This window comes from Emys orbicularis, chromosome 4 (genome assembly GCF_028017835.1).
Source record: "Emys orbicularis isolate rEmyOrb1 chromosome 4, rEmyOrb1.hap1, whole genome shotgun sequence".
Classification (NCBI taxonomy): domain Eukaryota; kingdom Metazoa; phylum Chordata; order Testudines; family Emydidae; genus Emys; species Emys orbicularis.
The window spans coordinates 18080482-18099605 of NC_088686.1; the positions used below are offsets into that span (position 1 = coordinate 18080482).

General features: G+C 43.1%; 1 protein-coding gene across 1 annotated transcript in view; it reads left to right on the top strand.

Moving 5' to 3' along the window:
* NUDT14 (nudix hydrolase 14) overlaps positions 1-19124 on the top strand; it is an 88760-nt gene that overhangs the window by 65229 nt on the left and 4407 nt on the right. Inside the window, exons 3-4 of the mRNA XM_065404247.1 lie at positions 2134-2198; positions 6721-6958. Coding sequence (XP_065260319.1) covers positions 2134-2198; positions 6721-6958 — 303 coding nt within the window. The remainder of the gene's footprint in view (positions 1-2133; positions 2199-6720; positions 6959-19124) is intronic.

Genomic DNA, 19124 nt, shown 5'->3' on the forward strand with positions numbered 1-19124 from the left:
ATGACTTCATGTACAATGATACATTTTCACCAAACAGTGATGTTCAACAGATTATAACTTTCCAAATGATACCTCACAAGACATACTTTGTACAAAACATATTGTAATACATAATCATATAACAGTGGTGAATATTGGGGTTTAGGGTGCTATTTTGAGGTACAGTCTATCACAGAAGTTCAATAGAGAAACAAACAAAAAATTACTCTTATAGGGACAGAATAGTATCCAAAAAAAGAAAGAGAAATTGAAAATGGCCAAAGAACAATGCTGTGGAAGATCACATAATATACCGCAGTCCAGCAAACTGAAATCTTTAACAGCTTCAGACTTAAATTCAGTCCTCCTGTCTTTACACAATATTTGGCTAATAGCCTAATATTCAACCAAAGAGAGAATCTCTATCTGTAAATAGAAAAAAATATCCAGTCATGCACAATAGCACAAAAAAGCTGTGTCCCTCAGTTTAAATTACCCTGCAAATGACATCTGGGGCAGGAGCCATCAGTATCCAATAGAGGTCTCTGTGTATCACCTCAGCTGAGCCAAACACAGGTTTCTAATGGGAGCAGCAGCACTCACTGGCTGCAGGCCTACTATCAACTTTCTCCAATGACAGCTGAACATTTCCACGTATGTCCTGTAAATGTGCGTTTACATTATGGTTTGCATGTTTCAGGTGGGTTTGCCCAGTTACGGACTTTAAGAGCAGTGACAAAGGTGCACTTTGCCGAGGTTTGGACTTCATGACTGGGAGTATCAGACACATTTTTTTTCTTTGTTGCACAACATTGTAGATTTGGAGGTGTGCATTAGTTGCTGGAGTTATGTTATCTTTCCAAATGGGATTAAAATCGGTGTGGGTGAGGAGTCGTTTTTGCCCTCTTATGTCCCTGCACAGGGGTCAGCCAAATTCCAGCATCTAGTGCCCCAATATGTAAATTAGGGTCTAGTTTAAAATAGATTTCTATATGGATAACTTACTCTTGTTATAGAAATGCTCTAAATAATCATTTTGACATAAAATGGAATTTAAAATACTGCTGAAGTTTCATAAAGATTTTGTATCTTGGTTGTCCCTTTAGTTATTTATATTCCTAGTAGTTGTTTAAAAAAAAAAAACACAGTAGCAAGTGTTTGTTAGTAAATCCATAGTAAAAATGTATATACAATCATAATTACATTTCAAATATTGTTGAATACTTGACTGCAGCCTGCAAATATTCCATCATTAACTTTACCCACTGGATTGAAGAACTATATGATTCATTGAATAATAAATTATCTTTCCAGTGATATGTACTGCACCTTGGCATTGCAAATGAAGGGCTGACACTATGATGATGAGAGTGGTATAAACTTGCTTTTCTGAGTTTTAAAGGGACACCAATTAGCAATCACACTTTCATCTGAAAATGTTAACTTGTCGTGTGTTACCAATAGAACCTCAGATTAATTTCTTTCCATTATAGTAGAGACAGAAAAATAATTCTCTACTTTTTCGGTACTCTGTGAAGAGTCAGTTTGTTTCCCCAGTATGGTGAGCTAGTCACTTGTATGTGAGGTTTTCATATAGAAACGGGAGAAAAATCTTTAAAAAATTTGTGAAACCACAAAAAACTGGCGGCAGTAGCTGAAATGATTTATAACTTGATTTTGCAAATAACTAGATTTCAGGTTGATGGTGTCTGTTTTAAAGCCATAGACAAGCAAGTGGTCCCAAGCAGCAGGTAGACTTTTTAGTCCTTGACTTCAGTGGGGTTCCTTGCGAGTGCTAGGGTGCAACCATGAAGATTTGATTCCAGGTTTACAGCCTATATCTGTCCCTGATATCAGAAATAACTTGATTTTGGAAGCTCTTCCTGCTGTTATAATTAATAACTGTAGTCTTAGTCTTTTTTTTTTTTTTTCTGCAAAGTGACTTAAGAGTGGATAAAGTCACCTGTGTTTTTGGGCCTGATTCTAAATCCACTGAAATCAGTGGATTTTGGATCAGGCCCTTGTTGCATTGTACATCATACATGTCTATATAGTTAAAAATAAAATTCATGGGATGTAAGGTTAATAATACTGCATTAATCCATACTGGTTTATTCAGAGTGCATTGATCTGTTTTTTCCCCCTCTTCCTTAGTGTCTCAATCCTGATATTTAATTCCTCTCGGCAATGCTTTGTTGTGGTGAAGCAGTTCCGCCCAGGTAATCCTCTTCTTTAGCTTTACTTTTGCTCTCAAGTGAAGCAAGCTATTAAGGGTTTAGCAGTTAAAAGTTGGGGGGTGTATGGATAGTTGTGGTGATAAAATCTTTGTTCCATATTCTATTCCTTTGTACTATAGCCCACTCTATTCACTAGATCAGAATTCCACAGAATAGGAATTGCCTTACTAGATGAAACCAGTGATCCAGATAGTCCATTAGTCTGTCTTTGACTTTAGCTACTGCCATGCTTCAGGGGAAGTTGCAAGCAGCCCTGTAGTGAGCAATTATGGAATAAGCTGCTCCTTTAGGAAGTTTCTTCTTGACCTATGGTAATTAGCAGATGGCTTATGCACTGAATCATTAAGTTTTATGTTCCTTATTTTAAAAAATATATAATCTTATCTAATGTGAGGCAATATATACTTGGGAATTTAAAAGAAACCTCAAAATTAGGGAATATTGATATATTATGCACAAGTATATTTTTGCTTTATTGTATACTGCAATGTAATAGGTAGATTATTGGCTCTCTTACTTGTAAGAGGTGTTGATACCTTAAGAAAGAATCTATTTAAATTAATTTTAGCGTTTTTGTATCAATTGTTATAACTTCTGACAGTATTTATTTTTTGGAGGTTAAAAATAAGATGTATTTTTCCTCAGCATGTTGGTTTTAACCAAAAAAAAAAAAGAGAATCTAAAAGATATTTCTCTTTTTATCTCTGTTGCTAAGAGACTGTTTCAAGACCATTCTGGTAGATGTCATTGGAAACTTTCTGGTGCAGTGTCTTACCATCCGCACTTGCCTATAGTGATTGACAGGCAGTTCAGTGTAATGCAACAATATTGTAACTTGTAGCTCATGTTTTCATTCAGCACTCTGTTGCCTATTGTAAGGAATAGGATTTATTTATATGCTTATTTAAAATCCTTATGTCTTTTATTTGCAACCAAACAGAAACTGCTAGTATGGCTAATACTCTCTTTGAGGCATTCTCAGGTGGCTGTCACTGCAAATATCTTTCATGATGCTTTTTTTCAAATGACTTTACGAAATTCACTCCTGTGCAGAGGGCACAAGGCTCAATGTACACATTAGCCTTTTAATACTATGCAAGACAGAGCTGGACACATTTTGTCTTTGAATCAGGTCTAATGCATAATAAAGTTAATTATTTTTGCAAATTAAATAGTGTAATAAAATACACCTCTACCCCGATATAACGCTGTCCTCGGGAGCCAAAAAATCTTACCACGTTATATCGAACTTGCTTTGATCCGCTGGAGCGCACAGCCCCACCCCCCCGAGCGCTGCTTTACCGTGTTATATCCGAATTCGTGTTATATTGGGTCGCGTTATCGGGGTAGAGGTGTAGATTCTTTTCAGGATGAATTTCTCATGGCAAAAGAAACACATTAAACTGCTAGATAATATGAAATTAGGTTGGTCCATAAGCAAAGGGAATAGAGAAAACTGAATAAATGGAATACTATAAGTGTTCTGGCCAAGTGGATACCTCCAATATGCCATCTCCATGGAAATGTCAAATTCTGCTGGCTCTAGAGGGCCTAGTCTCCCAAAAAGCCTGCTGTTTTGGTGTTATGTTCACAGAGATCAGAGAGGGCCCTGAATGTGCTCCGAATGGCTGGCCTTCTGTGCAAATGGGCAGTCAAACATTCCAGTTCAGCTACTGCTCAGACCCACTCCCACCAGAGTATATGTGATAGGATTAGATTTCCATTGCCTGGGGTTGATCTGCCATGCTGTCTGTAAAAATGCATAAATTAAGTGATGATTCTCTCTGTGTCCTATTTGCTCCCCTGTCAGAATCCCAACAGAAAGAGGATAGGGGAAGGGCCCATTTCTATGGATATTTGAGAATTTGTGAATGATCAGCAGCAGTTTAAATCACTAGGTGTGTCTACTACAAGTGTGACTGTTGTATACATGTGTCTGCCCCTCCTCAGACAGACGAGAGGGTAGGACTAATTGACTCTTTTGCTAAAATGAAAATCTAAAAGAATGCTGCAGTGGTTTCCACTTTAGTCCCTTACAGATGCCCCGTTGAGATAGACTCTAGATATCATTAATTTGATAGTCAACGGACCACATCTTTCCAAATACAATTAAACAGTATGTAACTGGAGAAGACTTGGGTTAGTAGCACTAAACATACACCATGGGATTTTCAAGTTAACGTATAACAACCTTTCAGTGGGTTGTATGTATTTGCTGTTCCAGTGACTCAAAATACATAGCACCCAAGGCTTGTCACCAGCCAGGTTTTACTTCTTAGGGCTCCCAAAACAATTGGTGAAAACAAAAAGAAATCAAAAGTTTAAACAGCAAACCAGTTCCCTCCCTGGTCTGCTAAATTCCAGGAGCCTCTCCAAATCTATACTGCTGACTCCCCCCTCTTTTTCCTTGGAGAGCAAGCAAACCTTTTGTTTCAGTTACTTGAACGGGCTTGTTTTGGGTAACAATATCACCTGGTTTGACTAAGGCAGTTCAGCTCTCTTCCCTGTGCCACGGCTGCACTGGAAGGAACTCACATAGTTAGGACTTTCCACTCTGAGAATCCACAAATCTTGCCTACGTGCTGGATCATTAATCATTAATAATTAATGATTCATGGTTAGGGCCCTACCAAATTCACTGCCATGAAAAGCACATCACGGACCTGTGAAATGTGTTAGAGTAATTCTGAGCTGAACTGCGGTTGTGTGTATCGGAGCTGCCTTGTCTGAAGTCAAGACTGGTGGAATCTGACCTCACTAACCATGTCATGGCATTTTCCCAGAAACGTTTTGGATATTTTCCCATATTTACTCAGATTTTGGATGTTGGAGCAAGCACATTAAAAATTCCCCCAGATTTGCTCAGTAAGATCCAACAAATAAAGCCAGATCCTCAGCTCGGGTAAATTGTCATACCTCTCGGAGCTATGGCAGTTTACACCAGTTAAGGATGTGACTTCAGGATCTCCTTGACTTAAGTCAAATACCCTCAGTAGTGGGCTACTTCTTTGGGAGTAATATTCCTTTATAACCAAAGATGAAAAGGGACAGTGAAACATTGGACCAAGTTCAGTTGCTAACATTAAATTTGTCCATTAAACTTGTACTCTCTTACGTAACAGAGTTTTAACATTTGGAATGAGACTTAGAAAAAAAACTTGCATGTTTATCATTTACTTGAAACTCATGTTACACTTATATTATATATTAATATATTTTAAACATTATTAAGGTATAATAAATGTCACAGATTATTAGATAAAACAGCAGTTTTCATGCTGGATATCAGATTATTAAATAAAGTAATAGTTTTCATGCTGGATATCTTATAACATTTAAATATCATGTTTTTTCCTATATTAGTATCAGATTTGTTAATAAAAGAAAGGGGGTGAAAATGGGAAACTTTGCAAAGAAGAGACAAATAGAGCTACATCTGTAAAAGAAAGTTTGAATGGCTCTATATTTTTGGTAGGGCTTCTCTGTGTTTTAGGACCCAATCCTGCAGGCTTTACTTAGGAAAAATGTCCACTGAGATCAGTGAGAGTTTTGACTAAAGACTGTAGAATCTGGCCCTTAGTATTTCCTTTAGGAGTGTATTACAGTGACAGCTGTTTCTAGATTAATGCAAAAGGTCCTTTGCAAATTCCACTCAAGAATCTGTGCAAAGAACTATATGTTCAAAAGAGGATTTTTCAAACAAACATACATGCTTTTCATAACCCTGTCCAAATAACAGCTGAGTTGACAGGCTGAAAGATTCATCATTGTGCACATGGTACAAAATGTACAGACCAACTTCCCAGCAGAGATAAATGCATAGATTAAAATAAACCCTGATATGTGCATTGGCCAACAAATGGAAGTTGTTTTGAACAATAGATTTTTGGGTTCAACCAGTTGCACTTAGTTTTGGTAGCATGTATGAGACATCCATATCAATATAAGCAGAACTAATGTTCAAAGGACCATTTCACAGAAATGAAATAGAAAACAAAAATTCCACTGCTATTTCATTTTTTCTCATTTTTACTAAAAATCAACTATTGATTGCCCCATCAGTAGTAAATGCTTCACAATTAAGCAGTTTCAAATACTCACATCTCATAGCACTTGTGTACCTTTATGATATATTGTGGAAACAGATTTTCAAAAGGTGTGAAATATTGCATGCTCCAGTCGCTTATGTGGGTAGTTATTGTGGCCTGTCACTTTGGTATGCAAATCATAGAATTTATCCACACAAAACCCATCATTTGTGTGTAAAAGTGATAATGTGCAAAAGTTGTGTCTTAATGTGATTTTTGCGCACACACACCATGCAGGCAGCTGAACACCTTTTAGAATGTAGTCCTACATGATTTATTGTGTCTATTAGTTGGATTTGTTATAAATTGCATGGTGAAATTCACTTGGAGTAAGGGATCTTTTTATGCCACTTGAAATGGTATGGTAATAGTAGACTTTTCCACGCACCGTTGTTTTTTCTTTTGCATTGTTTTAGCTGTTTACATGTGTGAAATGGAACGGCACCATCCTCAAGACTTTCAAAGTAAAGACCAGGATAGCTGGTGTCCTCTATTGGATCCCTTACCAGCTACAGAAGGCGTGACCTATGAACTCTGCGCTGGCTTAGTAGACAAGCCAGGACTTTCTTTGGAGGAAATTGCATGCAACGAAGTCTTAGAAGAGTGTGGTTATGACGTTCCCATTACAAACCTGAAGAGAATCACTTCGTACAGGTAAATAGCAGCCAAGCTGATGCTTTGTATTTAATCTTTTTCAAATGGCAATTGTTAGAATAGCTTAGGGGTAAATTAATTTCCTTGCCAAATCAATGAGCTGGGAGAAACAGCCATCCACGATTGCTTAAGGGTGTAAACACCAAGAAAGAAGAAGAATTATTTAGGGAGATAAGGGCTATAAACTGAGATTAATGAGATGAAATTCAAACTGAGGAAAATTGGGCTAGTAAAAACGATTAGACTGGGGAATAGAGAACCCCAAGGGAATTGGTGGAAAACCCATTGCTTGGGGCTCTTAAATGTTGAGTGGTTGAAGTGCTAGAAAGTGTATTGTAAGAAACAATCCTATACTCACAGGATGATAGGCTAGCTGACCTATTGTATTAGATCTTTTCATCTCTGATTTCCATTATTCTAATTAAAAACTGAGCTGCACAACATGGGCTCTGAGCCTACACTGATGGGACCCCAGCATGAGGGTTTGTGCCACTGGATCTGTTCGCAAGATCAGGGCCATATGAAATATGTATTAGGATACATTTTATATCACTTTATTGCTGGCGCTGTTATGAACATTTTTACATGTGTTTTTAATTTCATTGTAAAATATTTTAATAAATTACATCAGAGATAAGAGGAGAATATATTTGTGGTGTTTAGAATTAAAGAAATGTCAAGAATTAAATAATTTCCGAAGAAAATGTTTTCACAGCCTTATTGCCATTATATCTCCCTACCAGGCTGTAGCATTGTTAAAGGCATCTGTTACCATTATCCAAAATACATGTACAAGAGAATGGCTGCAGGTTTTTTACTTACTTCATTTTTACTTGACAGCTCTATTGAACTAGACCCTGTCATTGGTTTTTAATTTGGGAATTGAATACAAATCCACAGCTGTCAATCCTGGCAAATGTTATTTCCTGCTGGATTAACAAGCAACGCTTCTGATGGGGGGGTGGGGTGAGGGGTGAATCACAGGAGTTGTCTCTTGCAACTCCTTGAAGCTCTATTAGGGTTTTTTTCTACTGAAAGAAACAGTGCTTTCTAGAATTAACAAAAGCTGTTCATAGTATTTTGTATTTTGTGTGACATTGATGTGCTGTACCGACACAGATATCTAAAAAAATCTTTAAAAAAAATAAGTTGTGACCCTATTTCCATTGTAAACCCTCCATTTTTAGGGTTTATGACTCAATAGTAAGAATTCACATTTAGCTGAAACAACATACATTCTCTGTTAACAAATTTCTTTTAATTTTACAGAATTTTTTTTTTAGTTGAGTTGCCCAGGTTTTACTTGCAGTGTGACTCACAAATAGAATACATTTAGTGTGGTGAATAATCTTTAAGGCCCCTGTCCTACATTGTGGTGCTTATTGGCACAGCAGTTAGCCTGTGTGGAGGTCCACCAAGTGGGGCTCCAGGCAGGTGGAGTGATTCACTTCTGTAAATCAAAATGCAGGATTGTGGCCCTAAAGCTGATATTTTTCTGGCTTTTATTTTGCACCTTGAAATAGGGTATTGGTGGTTTGTTTCAATTAAAAACTCACCTGTTGTTGGACTTTTTATAACTCTGCACTGCCACATGGGAGACAGAGTTGATTCCAAATCCTGTGTTCTTGCTCCCTTAGAAGGAATATGTTCAGCTCCTGTTGGGGAGAAGGGCTTTTGCAGCATTCATGTCTGGGCCCTGTTCACTCTTCCTCAGCTTGCAGTGTGGTGGCCCAACATGAGCCTTGAGTATTGGCTGTAAAGGCAGAGTGTGAGAATTGGTCCCCTCTGTCAGGGACATTGAGTACCTCCGGAGGAAGTGGGGAGAACACTGAGCTTACCAATATCAGTGTTTGAAAAAATAGCTGTTCTTCAGATTGTTGAAATGCATTCTAGATAGTATCTTTATCAACCCTCTAATAGCCAATACAAAATGCTGACATAAGACATTAGAATGGCTAGTATGTGTTCTTTCAGTGATTTCGGGATTAACATATAGTACATTGATCAGATCCATTATTATAGGCTATCATCTCAGTGATCTATATAATTTTTCCATTAAGTATTTATTGACCTGATATTTCAGGTCAGTATTGTGAAGAGTTCTTCACATTGTACAGCTTTGCATTTTCAGTCCCCACTGCCTTGTTCCTGGGAAGCATCTCAACAGGCGTGCACTTGTGAAATCAGTTTGATGTGAACTAAGATGAAGGTGTCCGGACATACAGTAAACAGTCGCATGTCAGTGCTCATTCTGAATTTCCTTCTTGTGGAAGTTTGAATTTAAGTAGTGAACAGTAATCTAATCTAGGTTTTATTTGTTTTCGTAAGTGAAGCCACTGTTTTAGTACAGTAAAATTAGGAACATTTTAAAGTTATGACTAGAAAAGTGACTATGCAAGAGTGACACCTTCTTACTCAACAGTATGACAGCTATTGGGGGTGAGACTGCAGCTTGCCCTATGGGCCTACATAGGGAGTCAGAGGTTATAAAGTTTTAACCTCAATCCCCTGCCTAGGCTTCCCACACTTGCACAGGTGGGAGGAGATTAGGAGGGCGGGGGTGAGGGGGTTGTGAGCAGAGCCTTTACTCTGCCCCTCCTGATATGCTGACCATCACAGCTGATACAGAACAGAGGAGAAAGTAATCTGTTGTTGTAGTCCAGGAGCATGAGTGTAACAGAAAGTGAATTATGGCTCTTAGAGACATAATTTGTTGTCTGGTCTGCTCTGGGGGCTTTGCATTTATGTATCATCTCTTACTCAGGGCAGATTGCATAATCAGTCTAGCTTTATGCTATCTGAGTATTATAGTTGGGGCTGGTAGTCCCACGTATTACTAAGACTGCCCGACAGTTCCTATTATAAAGATTCTGTTTTCAGTTGCTTATAATTTTGTCAAACTTAAAGCATTTGGGCTGAAATTTTCTATGCTGAGTGTCTGCCTCAGGCTGATTTCCCCCCTCCCCCCCCCCCCCCCCCCCCCCAGCAAAAATGGTTCAACCGTTTCTGAAAACCAGGCTAGTGAAACATAATGTTGTTTTGACTATGTTAAAAAAAATTTCTGGTGCCCTCTTCTTTGAGAAATTTAGCACCCCGCTGCTTTGGAGCACTAGAATACAGTCCCCTTCAGAGCCTTGAATGAAATCCATAATTTCGGAGTTTCACCATTCCTCTGCAGACAGCAGGTATCTATGAAACCCACTCGCCAAGTGTCTCATCCCACTTATTTACTGTTTTTTGAGTGCTTGGCTTTGCAACTTAAAAATGTTACTTTAACATCGTGTTTTTGTGTGTCATTATTTATAGCTCCATCATTGTGCTAGGCACTTTAGAGGTGTGTAAGAGAATAAGACCTGTATTCCATTGGATGCAACAAAAAGCAGTATGATTATCATCTTATAAAAGAAATACCAGTTTTTCTGTGTCCTATGAGTGACCAGGTCTTTTGTGTTTTCCCTTTTATTAGATGGTGACAAATTTCCTCCCGGTCCCCAGGTGGGTGGCTATGGTTTCAAACTTGAACTTCTATGAAGTTCATCTGTGAACTAGCTTTTTAGGCTTCAACCCCCTCCGTGCCATGCTCAAGGCTTGTTTTATTGCACTGAAGAAAAAATAATGGAATTTTTCTTCCTGATTGCAAGATATCTATTAACTTCTAGCACTCCCATGAGTTCTAACATTTTCAAAGTCTTCACCGAGAATATTTGTAGAGTGCTTTAGATTTAAATAATTCAGCAGAACAAGATAAAAATTACTGATTGTTCTTCTTCGAGTGCTTGCTCATGTCCATTCCATCATAGGTGTGCGCACGCACTGCATGCAGTCACTGGAGATTTTTCCCTCAATGGTATCCATCGGGCTGTCTCTAGCATCCTATAGTGCTGCATGCTCATGCGCTGGTATAAGGGGCCCGGCTGGCCCTACATCCTCTCAGTTCCTTCTTACAGCCCGTGATGGTCACTGGAACAGCTTCTCTTGCTTCGGCAAGGCGTTCATGAGTGGTTCTTGTTATTCCCTCCTTTCTTTTCAAGTTTTGTTGCCTTCTGTTTATTTTTTTTTAGTAGTTGTGTAAATAGTTGGACCCTCACATTTGTTTAGAGGGCATCCTCTGACCCTGGGGCCTGGCATGCCCTGGTCTCTGGGCTTCAAGGCCAGTGCCTCCTGCGGCAAGCCCACGCCGGTGAGCAACCAGCACTCCAGCTGTCTGAAGTATCTGGAGGAAGCTCATGTGTGAGAGCGTTGCCAGATCTGCCGCCAGTTCAAGCCTTGTACAATAAAGGACAGGGAGACTTCCTGATGGAAGTCGCACTCAGACCGTCGTCACAGCCAAGCCAGTCAGACCCTGCACCAAGTACCTTGGCATTGGTGCGGAGTGCTCCTCCAGCAGCACAGGTCTCTTGGCACCATTCTCCTTCACCGGTGCTGAGGAAGAAGTACAAAAAGCAGCAGTCCGAGAGAGGACATTCCCTGGAACTGAGGAAGGACAAGCATGGGGAGTGCAGCAGGGTGCGACCTGTGTTGGGCCACTTCTCTGCCCCTGCCCCACAAGCATCAACTTTGCCCTGCTCACAAGTGCCAGTAATCTGGTGCAGGACCAACTGCTGACACTGAGGGGACATTGTGGCACCAGTGGGATCATGGTGCCATCCACCCCGGAGGCATTCGCCATGGCCAGGGACCTGATGGCACTCCTGGTACTGCCGACCCCGGCAGGGCAAGATCCAGCACCAGTGAGGATGGCAAGCAGAAGGGAGCATGTTGCCCTGAGATCCTATCCAGCATGGGTCCTCCAGAACTGATCAGAGGGAAACTGACCCTGCGGATGTCAGCAAAGGCTTCCCTGCTCTGGCACCATTCCCTGGACCCTCGACACCAGCCAGTGGAAGTAAGGGGTACTGCCTCCCCATGGCCCCACAAGCTGACTTGTCATCAGAGTCAGAGATGGAGTCATGCACCCAGCCATGGGGCTGATACCAGTATCCATAAGAACATAAGAATGGCCGTATTGGGTCAGACAAAAGGTCCATCTAGCCCAGTATCCAGTCTTCCGACAGTGGCCAATGCCAGGTGCCACAGGCCTACATTCTGTCAGATCCTGGTGTGGGTACCCCTCCAGGTGCTTGGCCAGGGCAGTAGCCTATGCAGGTCCTGTGGCCTTTTTGGAATCTTTGGGGATTTCCCCCAGTACTGGGACCACTTTCCAGCCATTCATACTCGGTGGTGTCTGAGAGAAAGGCCCCTCCGCCACACTATCCAACACCTAACCCTGACTCTAGTACCCAACCCAGTACCAATGCTCAGGACTTGGGGATACGTGATGTGGGCAGTGCAGAAGAAGAGGAGGAAGACCCCCTGGTGCAGGCCTCCTCCTCCCCAGACGAAGCTGTGTGGGGGTTGAGGAGCTCGGTGCCTCAGGATGACTTTAGCGCTCATCAGGAGCTATTGAAAAGGGTGGCGTCTAACCTAGGGCTGGAAGTGGAGGTGCTTAAAGAATCCTTTCACAGCCTGATTGACATCTTGGCTACAGCAGCTCTGTCAAAGATGGCCCTACCCCTCAAGGAGGCTGTTATGCATTCAGGCAGATCCCTATGTCAGATTCCATCCTCTCTGCCCCCACTTCAAAAAGACCAGAGAAAAAGTACTTTGTTCCCACCAAAGGGTATGAGTACCTATATTCCCATCCCCCTCTCGGGTCTGTTGTGGTCGCAGTGGCCAATGAAAGAGACAGGCAAGTGCTGCAGGGCGTGACTCTCAAGGTGAAGGATTGAAAGAAGCTGTATCTATTTAGTAGAAAGATTTATTCTACTGATGGGTTGCAGCTCTGTATCTCCAACCAGCAGGCCTTGCTTGGGAGGTATGATTATAACGTCTGGGACTCCATGTCAGAATGCAAGGACTGACTGCCCCAGGAGTCCAGACAGGACTTATCTGCTCTGGTGGAGGCAGGGAAGACTATAGGCAGGGCCTCTCTCCAGGCTGCCCTGGATGCAGCTGACATAGCTGCTAGAATAATGGCATTGGTGCTAGTCATGCAAAGGTACTGTTGGCTCCAATCCTCGGGACTACCACTGGAGGTTCAGCAGTCCATTCAGGCCTTTCTGTTTAAGGGTACTTCTCTCCTCCAAACAGATGGAAGCAAAACTCCATCACCTGAAAGATTCTAGCGCCACCCTCAAGTCCCTGGGCCTCTGTGCCCTGGTTCCTCAAAGAAGCACTTCAGACCTCAACAACCAGTCCGCTTCTCAGCTCCGCCACTGCGCCAAGACCTGTTTAAGAAACAAAGCAGGGGTTATAAGTGCAGGCAACCGCCCTCTTCCTCCTCAGCCTCTCTACTGGGCCCACACAGATATCCTGGTGGCTCCAAGCAGAACTTTTGAAGGGGTGCCCAAGGGCACTATGTCAGTTCCCACACCGGCTCCTGCTCCCCCTTTGTTTTCAGACTGACTCTCCTACTTCAGCCTGGTGTTGTCCCTCATCACCTCAGACCATTGGGTGCTGAGTACAGTGGAGGAAGGTTTCATCTTTCAGTTTTCTTCTCTCCCCCCCCCCTCCCCTCCATCCCCATCCCTCTTCAGGGACCCTTCTGACGAGCAACTTATAGTCCAGGAGGTGCAAGCCCTCCTTCGGATAGGGGCTGTGAAGGATGTGCCTCAGAACTTGAGAGGGAAAGGGTTTTACTCCCGTTATTTCCTAATCCTGAAGGCCAAAGGGGTCTCTTGCATCGCCTCACAGTTATCTCAAGAAGCTGAAGTTCTGTATGGTCTTCCTGGCTTCCATTATTCCCTGCCTGGATCCAGGGGACTGTTGTGCCTCCCTCAACTTGAAAGAGGCCTATTTCCACATCTCCATTTTCCGGGTTCCTCAAGTTCCTAGTGAAGCAGGCACACTCCCAATTCACTGTCCTCCCCTTCGGCCTGTCAGCAAAATGCATGGCAGTGGTGGTGACCTTCCTCAGAAGGCGCGGGGTACGAGTCTACCCTTACCTCGATGACTGGCTGATCAAGGGCTGGTCCAAGGCCCAGGTGAGAGCCAGCACTGGTCTGTTACAAACTACCTTCTGAGCCCTGGGCCTATTGATAAGTGAGCAGAAGTCAACTCTTATCCCTGTCCAGAGGATAGATTTTATCAGTGTGGTGCTTGATTACACCTGGGCCAGAGCCTTCCTCCCAGTGGCTTGCTTCCAGATAATGTTGGCTCTGAAATATCAAGTCAAGGCCCACCCCATCACAACAGCCTGTTTCTGCCTCAAACGTTTAGGTCACATGGTGGCATGCAGTTACGTGGTGCAGCATGTGAGACTGCGCCTCAGATCCCTTCAAGCTTGGCTGGCCTCGGTGTACTCACTGAGCTGTCACCATTTGTCACACAGAACGTAAGCCAGTTGGTGGGATCGGACATTCCATTTGTCACTCCCCAGCCATCAGTATTCCTAATCTCGGATGCATCCAATCTAGGGTGGGGAGTTTACCTGGAGCACCTCAGGACTCAAGGCTGTGGTCCCAGAAGGAGCTCTCCTTGCATATAAACGTCAGAGAGCTCAGAGTGGTCTGCCTAGCATGCCAGGTGTTTTTACCCCAGATTGTAGGCAAGGTTGTGCGAGCACTTACGGACAACATGGCAGCCATGTTTTACATCAACAGGCAGGGAGGAGCACACTTGTCCATCCTGCGTCAAGAGGTCATTCGCTTGTGCGATTGCTGCACAAAGCACTCCATCCACCTTGAAGCTTCTCACCTTCCGGGAGCCTGGAACACTTTGGCAGATCATCTCAGCAGATCTTTCTCTTCTCACCACGAGTGGTCCCTTCGTAACATAACCAGGTCCATCTTCCAGAGGTGGGAGTGTCCCCTTGTAGACCGCAGAACAGGAAATGTCAGCAGTTTTGCTCGCTACACAGTTGCAGCCCGGGCTCACTCAACAGATGCCTTCCTACTCCTATAGGCAAAGCACCTGTTGTACACGTTCCCCCCCCCCATTCCTCTTGCGCACAAGGTCCTACTGAAAGTCAAGCGAGACAAAGCAAGGGTTATTCTTATAGCCCCTGCATGGCCGCATCAACACTGATTCGGCCTGTTATTGGCCCTATAAGTAGCGATCCTGTTGCCACTCCCTCCCGTCCTGGACCTGATCTCGCAAGATCAAGGCTGGTTGCTCAAGGCCCTCCACCTGACTGTGTGGGAACTCCATGGTTAAATCTGGCAGAGCTGGCCTGTTCAGAACAAGTCTGCCAGGTCTTGCTAGGTAGTTGGAAACCTACTAGAGCTACTCACCTTGCCAAGTGGAAGCGTTTCTCTCTGTGGTTATCCCCAAAAGGCCTTTTACTGGCTCGGTCGCCTCTCACCAACTCGGTCACCTCTCCAGTCTGTGCTGGACTACTTGCTCCATCTGAAACAATAGGGCCTAGCCATTTCATCAGTCAAGGTGCACCTAGAGGCAATCTCAGCCTTCTACCCTCTGGTGGATGGTAGGTCAGTCTTTTCACACTAAATGTCCATTTGCTTCCTCAAGGACTTAGAGAGACTTTACCCTCAAATTTATGAACCCATTCCCCCATGGGATCTAAACCTGGTCCTGTCAAGGCTCACGGGTCCTCCCTTTGACCCGCTGGCATCATGCCCTCTGTCGTATCTCTCCTGGAAGGTCACCTTCCTGGTAGCAATTACCTTGGCCAGGAGGGTCTCAGAAGTCTGGGCCCTTACATCAGAATCCCCATATACAATGTTCTTTAAGAACCAGGTACAAGTTCGCTCCCACCCCACATTCCTCCCAAATGTGAACATTTACAGTAAATAGAAGGTGTAAAAGAAAGAACACAGCCCTTATCCTATGGAGCTAGTATTGTGCATTTTAGTATTTTCAAAGGCATTATTCCTTCTACATAGTAACCTATGAATACAATCCATTTTTACCTTATTGCATTGTGGTGAATAGCTGTGGTACAATAAAATGTATTATGATTCGAAAGATCACCTGCTAGTACACCTGTTTGTGGACAGTACTGTGTAATATAATTTTGTGTTAATTGCATCTATTCTTTTTCTTTCCTGCACCTGCTGCTTATAACATTAGAACTGTGTAAAGGTCTTAAGACATTACAGTGGAAATTGCACAAAATTTGTCTGAGTAGATTTGGAATGCAGTACAAAGGCCACTGAGATACTGTATTTGCTTGTAAACATGACAGTATGAATTCTCTACATACCAGATTCTGCATCCAAATAAAAGTTGCATTTTATAAATAGATACGTTCCATATAGAGAACTTCACCTTAATTATGTACATTTAAACTACAAAGAAGTCAGTGTGTGCCAGCTTCAAATGTGAACATGTAGCACTTTGAACGATTGTAAAATTAAAATGAATCACTGTTTAAGAAAAAGTTAGTAGTTCCGCTTTTATATACTGCATACCAGATTTATGAATGAAATTGTATATAGAATCTCATTGTTGCTAACAAAGCCAGTTTATGTTTATTGTGCAGTATTGCAAATGCCTCAACAGGAAATGGTCTAGGTGAGCACAGGCCCTACACGCCTGAACCTCCAAGGTATATACACTACACGGCTCTACATGCCTAAGCAGCGCTTCCCACATCTACACCGTTATTTTTAGCAGTGTAGTGTCCCGCTGCCTCCCTGCTGCTGGAGCCTTTCCCCTTCCCTCCCCCAGTAAAAGGCTCCAGTGGTGGGGAAAGGCTCTGGCAGGGGGGAGGCAGCCGGGAAAGGCTCCAGCAGCAGGACACACCGCAGTGATAAATGTAGATACAGCCTGCCTTTCACTACAGCACGTAGCTCCTGTACCCGATATGCCACCGTAAGTGTAGACACAGCCTAAAAGGAATATTTGAAAATCTGAAAGTTTCTTTTCACCCACCTCTTTATCCAGAGCTGTTCACTTACTTAGGGCTGGTCTACACTGGGGGGAGAGGGGAAAATCGATCTAAGATACACAACTTCAGCTACGAGAATAACGTAGCTGAAGTCGACGTATCTTAGATTGATTTACCTCAGGTCCTCACGGCATGGGATTGACGGCCGCGGCTCCCCCGTCAACTCCGCTTCCGCCTCTCGCTCTGGTGGAGTTCCGGAGTTGACGGGGAGCGCGTTCGGGGATCGATTTATCGCGTCTAGACGAGACGCGATACATTGATCCCCGATAGATCAATTACTACCCGCCGATCCGGTAGTGAAGATGTACCCTTAGATGGTTAAGAAAGAGCCCATGAAGGGATGCTTGGATTTCCCAGGGTTCTTGTTAACTGATATACACAACCTAAGTACATAATGTCATTATTACATATAAGCATCCACACTGGTTGCCCAAAAAAGAAAAAAAAAAGTATTTTATCTGTGTATATAGCACTCATTTTAAGGGACTGCATTCATTTTAGTCCAAGTCTCTTACATTCTACACACATTTGGAGTCCTATCACTTTTATTGTCAAAAAATATTTAGATTGGAATAAAGAATTATGAAATTGAAGTCACAGAGTAATTTACACCAAAAGAACAAATCCTGCAGCATTGTAAGTTTCCTGCATTCATAATTTTTGTATACCCCTCACTTTGCACTTGTCTCACATTGTGTAGCACGTTAGTGCTTGGCAAGTTAAGATATATGTTTGTGTGTATCAGTAATAAATACAGTTTTTATCTCTGTTCTTAGGAGGCTCACTGTGTGAGCGGGGAAAAGCAATTTTTTTTATTTGAAATTATAGGAAAAGGCTAAGAAGAAAAAATGTATAGACAGTATATAGAGCAGGAAGGTGGCAGATGTCACTGAAATAAAAATATCAAAGAGAATAAAGGCACACCAAAATTATTGGAATATTTTGTATAGTAAGTGCAAACAGCCATGCAAGAGGATAACAGGAAAGTGTTTAATGACTGAAGTTTGATATTACTAGAAACCTAAAGAAGTCTTTCCTTTTTTACTGGAACCTTCCCCCCTCCCCCTCAAAAAAACAAACAACTGCTGAAGGTCACATCCCTGAGACTAATATACATTTTCAAAGGGGAATGTTAAAATGCTTTATGACTTCATCAGAGCAGAAGAGGCAGTTAAAACTGCTTCAAAATAACAGGCCCCAGTGAGTTGCATTTGGGAATTCTGTAGGAAATAGCAAGGCAAATAAAACATTTTTGGTGGCGATTTTTTGATAGTTCTCTAAGGAAAGGGAGAGTACAAGAGGATGCAAGACAGGTTGGAAATATTGTAAAAGATGGCAGTGGTCAATATTCAGGAATATCTGTTTTAATAAAGGGCAGTTAGCCTAGATCCATGAGAAGACGATGATACTTAACTGAATCAGAAGATAATAAAGCCAAATCATCTAGACAAGTAGTCCCCAAACTGTGGGGCACGCCCCCCTTAGGGGGGCACAGAGGAATGTTTGAGGGACCCAGGCCAGCCCCTATGGGGGGGGGGGGGGAGGGAGCGCCACCCAGCCCAGCTTTGGCCCCAGCCATAGCTCCACTCCTCCCGCTGCTCCACCCCCCAGCCCAGTTCTGCCTTCATTCCCTCTCTGCCTCCAGGCCAGCTCTGCTTTTAGCCCCAGCTCCTCCCCATACCAAGCTCCTCTCCTGAGCCAACTGTGCAGTGATGAGAGGGTGGCGGGGGAGAGAAGACATGGACCGGGATGGCCAATCTGAGCCTGAGGAGGAGCCAGAATTTACCAATGTACATTGCCAAAGAGCCACAGTAATACGTCAGCAGCCTCCCAACCACCGGCAGCCCTGCTGATCAGCGCCTCCCCCCTCCCTACCCGCACCTTCCGATCCGGTGTTTCATGGCGTGGAGGAGGCTCTGTGGGGGGAGGAGCGAGGGCATGGCAGGCTGAGGGGAGGAGGCAGGAAGGGGTGGAGTGGGGGTAGGGCCTGTGGCAGAGCCAGGGGTTGAGCTGTGAGCACCCCCCAGCACATTGGAAAGTTGGCGCCTGTAGCTCCAGCCCCGGGAGTCGGTGCCTATACAAGGAGCTGCATATTAACTTCTGAAGCGCCGCATGTGGTTCCGGAGCCACAGGTTGGCCACCCCTGACATGGACAGATTCCATTACTGATAAGGGAGGGCGCGGCAAGAAAAGGTTGGGCACCACTGATCTAGACAAAAAATAGTAAGTGGGAAAATACTGGAAATAGATCCTTTTTGTGCAGCAAAATATATTGCT